General features: G+C 58.4%; 3 protein-coding genes across 3 annotated transcripts; 2 read left to right on the forward strand and 1 right to left on the reverse strand.

Moving 5' to 3' along the window:
- Nucleotides 1-325: 325 nt before the first annotated feature.
- DICSQDRAFT_66936 (cytochrome P450 sterol C22-desaturase) lies at nt 326-2830 on the forward strand (the record flags this gene model as incomplete). Its single annotated transcript, XM_007368749.1, has 5 exons — nt 326-645; nt 850-963; nt 1032-1106; nt 1698-2681; nt 2764-2830. 5 exons carry the CDS (start codon nt 326-328, stop codon nt 2828-2830), a joined length of 1560 nt encoding a protein of 519 aa, XP_007368811.1.
- Nucleotides 2831-3697: 867 nt separating this feature from the next.
- On the forward strand, nt 3698-4062 carry DICSQDRAFT_149095 (40S ribosomal protein S29A; the record flags this gene model as incomplete). The annotated part of the gene is made up of 3 exons (XM_007368750.1): nt 3698-3759; nt 3893-3992; nt 4054-4062. The coding sequence occupies 3 exons, from the start codon at nt 3698-3700 to the stop codon at nt 4060-4062; spliced, it is 171 nt and encodes a 56-aa protein (XP_007368812.1).
- A 469-nt stretch (nt 4063-4531) lies between these two features.
- DICSQDRAFT_67027 (uncharacterized protein) lies at nt 4532-7233 on the reverse strand (the record flags this gene model as incomplete). Its single annotated transcript, XM_007368751.1, has 6 exons — nt 4532-4566; nt 4622-4752; nt 4809-4996; nt 6169-6612; nt 6669-6758; nt 6811-7233. The coding sequence occupies 6 exons, from the start codon at nt 7231-7233 to the stop codon at nt 4532-4534; spliced, it is 1311 nt and encodes a 436-aa protein (XP_007368813.1).
- Nucleotides 7234-8745: the final 1512 nt, after the last annotated feature.

Here is an 8745-nt window from a genome sequence, read left to right on the forward strand (position 1 = left end):
ACGAGTATGTTTAGACACGCAGCGGTCTCCTTCGGGCGCGGAAGCCGCGGGCTTGGCAATCACGGCAATTACACGGCCACGTGATGAGCGTGGACCAACGCGATGCCATATAAGGCAAGCACAAATCGACCGATTTCTTCGGTGACCAATGGGAGGGCTGGAAAGCGAGGATGTGAAGACCGGTCGGCGCGTTGGTCTGTCGGCTCTGTCGGCGTTGGTTGCAGCTTGTTTGAGCAAATACTTGTCAGCCTGGGGTTTGTCGTCCCTTGTTCGGCCTCTCTCCGCTCACTCTCTGTCTCAACGAGCAAGACCGCCTCCTCAAGCCATGGCGTCCGCGCTCAGAGACCGCTCTGCCTCTGCCTCCATCCCATCTTTCACCGCCGACACCCTTGGCCATATTCCCGTCCCATCCCTCTTCACCGTGTCCCCACAGACCGCGGCATGGCTTTGGACGACGCTCGCTGTGGTCGCCGGCCTCCTCGTCCTTGAACAATCCGTCTGGCGCTACAAGAAGCGTCACCTCCCCGGCGACAGCTGGACCATCCCCATCATCGGCAAGTTCGCGGACTCGATGAAGCCCACCATGGAGGGCTACATGAGGCAGTGGAACTCTGGCGCGCTCTCAGCCATCAGCGTATTCAACATGTAAGGAGCCTATATGCTGCGTATACACGCGCCCGTTATAGTTACTCTCTGACCATTTATATCCCGCTATTGAACCCGTGCTCCTCTCAACGCGCGCTATCGCAAACTTTGCTGCACTGAACCTGCCGCGACTCTACCGAACCCTTCTCTGCGATGACGACAACGATTTACCGATGCCGTAAACCTTGTCCTTCGGCGATGCAGCTTCATCGTCATGGCCTCTTCCAACGACTTTTCGCGCAAGATCCTTAACTCGCCGAGCTATGCCGAGCCTTGCCTCGTCCACTCCGCGAAGCAGATCCTCCGCCCCGACAACTGGTGAGACGCGTTCGCTGTGTTCGTCATATATGCCTTGCGACTGAATTGTACGTCACGTTGCGCTGCAGGGTGTTCCTTACTGGAAAAGTCCATGTGGAATACCGCAAGGTCCTGAACACCCTCTTCACTCGCAAGGCCCTCGGGTACGTAAGCGGTCTTCTTCAACTTCTTTCCGCCATCTGTTCCTTCCTCTCTTGCGCATGTCAATTCCGCGACATATGCCTACTACACGTAGCATTTACGTGCATCGGCTACTGTTATCCTCTATGTATGCGTCATCGAAGTGCAGGAGTCCGCAAGCACATATGACTCGCCTTGCTAGGGACTCAAGTACGTTTCATGGAATTGCAGTGGGGAAAGACGTCCGCGGATTGGCCTTGCGGCCTTCTCGTTTATATACGATCCTATCCCCCGGTCCCGTGTTTCCGATGCTTTGCATGCTGCCTTGTATGACCCAGATCCATCTCGTCCGCCTCATACGAGACGTCATAGCACAGACTTCGCGCTGTCCTGCTGGGATCATGTGCCGATTAGGTTACTGGCATCGCTTCTTGGCGCGCTGTTTCAGACGTCGAATCACGTTCAGGGGCAGCATTGCAGTCCGCTGTGGTCCCCGTGACGCCTGCACCAATGATTCTTTGACCATGTCCGCGAGACTCTGAATCGGGTTTCTCTTCTATTTCCTCGGCTTCTCCGCTTATCTCTCCCGCAAATGCTGATTTCCATTTGCCTAGAATCTACACCCACGTTCAGGACCTGATCACGAGGAAATACATCAAGCAGTGGCTCGCCGATGCTGCGAAGGACCCTTCGGCGAAGCCGATCATGATGACCTGCCGTGACCTCAATATGGAGACCTCGCTCAAGGTGTTCTGTGGCCCTCACATCGACGATGTTGCGGCCAGGGAAATTGCTGACAGGTACTGGGACATCACCGTCGCCCTTGAGCTCGTCAACTTCCCGCTCGCGCTCCCCGGAACCAAGGTCTACCGTGCGATTCAGTGCCGCAAGATCGCGCTCAAGCACCTTGAGAACGCCGCTGCCAAGAGCAAGCAGGCCATGGCCGCGGGCAAGGAGCCCGAGGGCATGCTCGACCACTGGGTGCGCACGATGAGCGAGCCTGGCTACAAGGGCCGCAAGGACTTCTCGGACCTCGAGATGGCGATGGTCGTGTTCTCCTTCCTCTTCGCCTCGCAGGACGCCATGTCCTCCGGCCTCATCTACGGCTTCCAACACCTCGCGGACCACCCCGAGATCTACCGCAAGGTGCTCGAGGAGCAGGAGCGCGTGCGTGGCGGCGACCCGGACCGGCCGCTCACGCTCGAGATGCTCGACGACATGCCGTACCTGCGCGCGTTCGTGCGTGAGAGCATGCGCGTGAAGCCGCCGGTGACGATGGTGCCGTACAAGACGCTGAAGGCGTTCCCGATCTCGGACGACTACACGGTGCCCGCGGGGAGCATGGTCATCCCGAGCTTCTACAACTCGCTGCACGACCCGGAGGTGTTCCCCGCGCCGGACGAGCTCCGGCCGGAGCGCTGGCTGGACCCGAACGGGAGCGCGAACCAGAACCCGAAGAATTATTTGGTGTTCGGGAGCGGGCCGCACAAGTGCATCGGGCTCGAGTACGCGATGATGAACATCGCGCTCGTGCTCGCGGACGCGGTGATGCTCATGGACTGGGAGCACGTCAAGACGGAGAAGAGCGATAAGGTCCAGTGAGTGTCTGCTTCCCAATCTTCATCCCCCTCCCTCGATGGCTAGTCCGCGTGCGTTGCTGACTAGTCGTACTTCATACAGGATCATCGCTACTCTGTTCCCCCAGGACGGCTGCTTGATGAAGTTCCGCCCGCGCACGCGTGCATGAGCGAGGACGGGGGTCCGTACCGCGTGCGCCGAACCACAAAATACTGTACACTTCCACCAAGCCCCCCCGTACGTACTGAGTAGTACATACATTAGTAGTAGACGCAGGCCTCCCACGGCTGCCGCCCACCGGCCTCTCGCTCCCTCTCTCTTTCGTTCGCTGTCCTTCCCGCCTAATTTCATACCCCTTCTCTCTGGTCGTAACGACCAATAATCGGAGAGGGCTGCGCATGGTCGAGGAAATGAGGCGCAGGACGCGGGACGATAGTTCGAGAGGGGTGGCGTGGATGTTGTGTGGTGTGAGCCTCGGAGAGCCGTGATTTTCTTTGTTCCAGTACGTCCGTTCATGACAAATAATGACACTTCCGTCCACACTTGCAAACGGAAACTTGCGTATACGCGTACGAGACTGTGCCGTGCCATGCCGACTTGCTGTCGCGATTGGTTCGCGCGCGCTTCTGCCGCGTCTCTATTCTATGTTCAGGAAGAGCGCCTCAGGCTCAAAGTGTCGAGTATCCTACATGCATGCCCGCGGGTTTCCTATAGCTAGACCAACAATTCAGGAGCTTTCAATATTCTCGGTGAACGCAAGTAAGTACTGTTGTAGGGATATAGAGAAGCGCTCTTTATCCGCATTAGGAATCCTCAGCCACCGGGAAAGTCCAAACACGATTGGTACTCCGCTCGAACCTTATCTGTCGCAAGGGGAACTGTACAGGACAACAGAAACCGTCGCGCCCATCGACACCGGCCTCCGCTCATCCTCCGGACAAGGTGTGTCGTACAGTGTTGCTTACGGCTGAACTCGCTCTCACCTAACTGTTCTCGATCAATCTTGCAGTTCTTCCGCTCCTCAAGACCATCCAAAATGACCCACGACGCCGTTTGGTTCTCTCGCCCCCGCAAGTTCGGCAAGGGCAGCCGTCAGTGGTGAGCATCCGTCTTCCTTCTTGTTTACCACAGGGACCTGTCCCTGGGAAGGGCAGCTCTGCTGGAGCACAGACATGATCTGGGCAGCAAGGGAGGGTGTCCTTGGGACGTATGCTGATACTGGGTTCCACAGCCGCCTCTGTGCGCACCAGGCTGGTCTCATCCGCAAGTACGGTCTTGACCTCTGCCGTCAGTGCTTCCGCGAGAAGGCCGCTGCTATCGGTTTCCAGAAGGTATGCACCCATGTCACGATTTGGAGCGAGCGGGTGTTGACCGTAAGGGTGTCCCACATAGACCCGATGAGCTCCATTAGCACCTCGCTATCCTGCCTGCTATCGCTTTCGGTCTTCTTTCTTTCCTCATCCCATCATACGTCCGCTTCGGCGGCGGCGACGCAGCACGTAACGGCCCCCTCATGTATGCAGTAGTATGCTATGTTGAACAAGACACCACACATGGGACCCGCTCGCCATGCGCCGTGCTGAACTGCGTGTGAAGCGCAATCACCCTGAGCCTCATCTGTCTCAGAGCTATCAAGGTGGTCATTGCTCCGTATCCAACATTGCCCCATCCGAATCTTGAGGCACGCTGCGAAATACAATAATACTACATGGCTTCTATGGTATGAGTACACGTGTATGTTACGTCGTAAATGCCCCCATGAGATGTCGTGATCTATATCGTGACCAGCATGAATCCAGTGAACCTCCAGGGATGATACTCGGGGACCCAAAGGAAATAAACAACGGCAATAATAGCCCTCAGAGGCCCTCTATTGGAAGATCTTGACATAGTTCACTTCCCAGTCTGCGGTAAACAGCGTTAGGCGGGTACTTCGGGGTAGAAGGGGGGCAACACGTACATGCATCGGCGAACGCAGCTCCATTGTTCTGCACAAACTCCTCACACGTCGAGACACCGACGCGAGTGGCACAGCTCTGCTCCTGACCGGGCGCGCCTGCGTCGTTCCACACATTCCCTGCCCAGTCACCGCTGTCGGCAGATCGGATCAGCGAACGCGGATAGCACAAAAGAAGGAAGCCACGTACCAGAGGGTGGTATCGAAGATGGCAGAGTGCGCGTTGAAGAACTTGGAGGGCTCGCAGTCCGTCGCGGGCCAGAACGCCATGGGCGTCCCCCAGCTGTTCCCGGTAGGGGAGCCAGCGGAGATGTCGGAGGGGATGTTGTTGCGGGGGAAGAACCAGACGGAGATGCCGCTGTCCACCCATTGCATAGTCTCGTGACCAGACGTTCGGAGCTTTGAGCGGAAATGAAAAAATCGGGACTTTCCGCGCTCCTGAACGTCTGGTGGATCCACCCCCGTGACTCCCCGCTCGGTGACCTGTGTGACATACCGACGCCCCGTTAAAGTAATCCGACAAAGTCGGAGGGCGCCCTCGGTGCGCGATGCGGCTGCACGCTGTCCTAGTTACAAGCTTGCATACCTCCTGTACTGTGCGCAATGGCTCGAGCTCTCAGTCAACAATCTCCTCCACGCACTCCAGGGCAAACTCCTCAAGAGCCTTCCTAGCGCCCTGGGGCCATACATGATGGTGTCGTGAGGAGGATGCGTGAGGGACCTTGTACCAGCGCTCGAGAATGCGGGGAAGCTCCTCGCTGCCCATAAGAGCGCTCCGCTCGTACTGGACCTTAGGGTCTGAGATGCATGGGGAGATTCATATCTACGGAGTCCATAACAGCCAAAATTGACTTAACGCGGTCGACAACGCTGGTGCGCGTGCGGGAAATCGAGAACGCGAGGCGCTCGCGCATGACCCGGGTGTTGTGGCGGTATATCGGCGGGATGGGAGTCTCGGGGGCAGCTTCGATCGGATCCCAGTCGGACGCATCGGAAAGCCGGTCGCTGCTGCACTCGGACGGGGCGTAGTCTTCGTCCTCCTCGTCGTCTTTGAAAAGAGCTCCCCATCCGTTGTGGAGCTCATCGGGTTCTGCCTCGGGTCCGCGAGGGTCCATAGGCGCGCACTAGAAGAGTTCCTCTGTCTGCCCATACGAGAGACAGAGGATAACAGACGAATTGAGTATGGGGGATGTATAGCAACTGCTCGCGAGAGTCAGAGAGATGTACCGGTTACGGGAGTATCGACGTCGAGCAGACGGTAGGCTCGGCGCAGTTCAAAGACGTCGCGAGATAAGCAGGCAGGCGCGCGCGACAAGACAGCTCGGACACGTCGGGAGAGAGGCAGGAAAGTCACACAGGTCACCGAGCGGGGAGTCACGGGGGTGGATCCACCAGACGTTCAGGAGCGCGGAAAGTCCCGGTTTTTTCATTTCCGCTCAAAGCTCCGAACGTCTGGTCACGAGACTACCCATTGCACTGCATCCATCCATGTCAGTTCCGCCACGCTCCGTCCGGCACGCCAGCCGAGCCGGACACTCACTAGCATACACGCCGCCGCCGTTGCTGTTGAACCCGACGCCGTAGGTGTTGCTCTGCGTCGCGGTCATCCCGCACCCCGCGTTGCCCGTCTCCGCCGCGGCGCAGTTCGTGCCCCCGACGACGTCGCCAGAAATGCCGAGCTTCGCGCTGTCCGCGCTGGGGATCGTGCACCCGTGCGCGGTATGGATCGTCGCCTGGTTGTTGGCGTAGTCGTTCACGCCCTCGACGATGTCGATCTCGCCGTTGTTGGGCCAGTCCGGGCCGTTGGACCAGAACGCGGGCCAGGTGCCGCAGCCGGTGGGCATGTGCACGGCGTCAAGGAGGACGAGGGCGCCGGTGTAGGTGAAGGACGTCGTGATCCGGACCGACTTGCGGTTGCCGGAGATGATGGGCGTCGTGTCGACGCGCATGATCGCATGGCCGGCCGAGTTGATTGAGGTGAGGTTCGAGGATTGCTTTGGAGGGGGGAGGTTTAGAGCGGCGAGAAATGAGGGGAGAAAGGAAGACGTACTGCGGTGCCCTGATCGACGTAGTCGACTACGCCGTGCGTCGGGTCGTCGCCGGTGAAGAAGTCCCAGCCGTCGAAGAACGAATCTCCTTCCTGGGTCAACCTATGAGCTTAACGCGTGGAGACGAGATTGAAGGACACGCACGTATGACTGGACGAGCTTCCACTTCGATGGCGCTGAGCTGGTTGATGAAGGAGATGGAGCTGTTGACGAAGCCTTAGCGGTCCCGGACGAGCTGGCATGCGCGGAGCTGGATGCTGACGACCGCGCTGACGAGGATGTACCGTTCGCGTTACTTGAGCCGCTCCCGGAGGGGGTAGGTCCGCTGGCGTTGTTGACACAGTAGACTCGCTGCGAGCTATCGGTCGAAGCGAGCTCCTGCTGATAGTACATCCCGGAGAATGCGCGGCGGAGGTCCTTTGCGAGCCCCGCACTGCGTTTGGCGGCGCGGTGATGCAAGCGATTCGCTGTGCGGGCCAGGGACTCTGTGCCGCGTGCGAATAGGTTGGCATCGGAAGGCACGGCGTTGACCAAAAGGAAAGCGAGGAGGGGGAGGTGAGGACGCATCCCGTTAGTGAGTACGGCCGAGGCTGGGGTGGATGGCGGTCGAAGCTGAAAGAGAGGAGGTGGTTATCGCACCCAAGTATACAGTCGCAGAAGACAGCGAAGAAAGAGGGATCCCAGGCGCAGCCAGGGAGCAAAGAAGATTGTGTGGGATCCGGCAGAAAAATATGTCGGTGGCGGAGTGGTGGAGGTAAGTTCTCAGCTCCGAGGCACCTCCGGGGGATGCGGCTTATCTACCAAACGGCAACTAACGGCAAAGCGCGAGGATATGGCCGACAGAACCGCTTTGGTGAGGAAACCAGGTGGAGCCGACGGCGATGCGCTCGAGCACAAAAGGAAGTGCTGGAGTGTGTTGCCCACCCACACGAGGCTTTGGCTTTTGTTCCTGCCGAGAGCGGTGCGCGCCTCTCAAACAAACCTGGTGCTGTTCCCTCTTCCTCCTTGGGTGGCCATTGAGGCGCTGAGGCGGTGGGTGACGAGGCATGGAGGTGTATTGCGGTAAGTTCGGTGGTGAGAGCAGTTGAGTTCAAGCAGATGAGCTCCTTCGCGGCCACGGACACGTCGGACATCCCGGCGCGCGCGCGCGGAGCTGTCGTGCCGGATATTCGATGAGCGCTAGTAACTTGGGCTGCGCTCTTGATCTTACTTCTCTCGCACCGCGAGTCGTCTGGTCTTGCAATCAACCGTTCTTCTCTGTCGCTCCAACTTCTGCTACCCTGGTTCAAACGAGTGCAGCTGTTTCTTTCTCTCGGGCCTCGTAAGCGACAGTTTTACACGAATGAAGGAAGGACATACCTGCCGCGGCCCGCTGCATCTTGGCTCCTTGCTCGGACGATCTTGACATGCAAACCACAGCACCTGCCTGATTAGGCATCGTCATACGGCGGGCAGGTTATCCTCCGTGAAAAGATCTATATGTCAGCCGCCCGAACATCCAGTCAGCCCGCTCTTCTGGCAGTATATAGGCCTGCATCACACGACGATGCCTCCTCATCCCTGTCGCCACCTTCTCTGTATCTCATGCTGCCCGTTGGTCAAACCTCTTCGGCGCATACACCGAGTAGACGCAGCATCATATGCGGACATCTTCCTCCGGCTTGTCCTCACGGCCCTAGATGCTAGTCAGGTATGTCTCGTCTTCATGTGTGCTCGGTCTCGTGGCCCTGATCCTCGTCTTTGCTCATTCCGTAGCGTCATTCGGCGGACATGGACCAGCTGAACCAACCAAGCACGTCACCACCTTCCCTGTCACTACGCGTTCAGCGACGCAGAGCGTAGAGCACAGCGGTGATCAATGAGTTCAGCTCGGTAAGTACCTTTTGCACGCTGACTGGAGGTGGCATATCTGACGGTCGTCTGCAGGATGTAAAGTTGCCCGCGAAAGTCACCTCTTGTGGCCGCTGGCATCGGCTGAGACGTCGCTGCCTGATCGTGTGTGTTAGGTGGGTCGATGGACTCTGGGGGTGGCTCCCCCTTGTCTCGTCGGTTCCACCGGCCCGCTGTCTACTCCTCTCG

This window comes from Dichomitus squalens, assembly GCF_000275845.1.
Source record: "Dichomitus squalens LYAD-421 SS1 unplaced genomic scaffold DICSQscaffold_39, whole genome shotgun sequence".
Taxonomy (NCBI): Eukaryota; Fungi; Basidiomycota; class Agaricomycetes; order Polyporales; family Polyporaceae; genus Dichomitus; species Dichomitus squalens.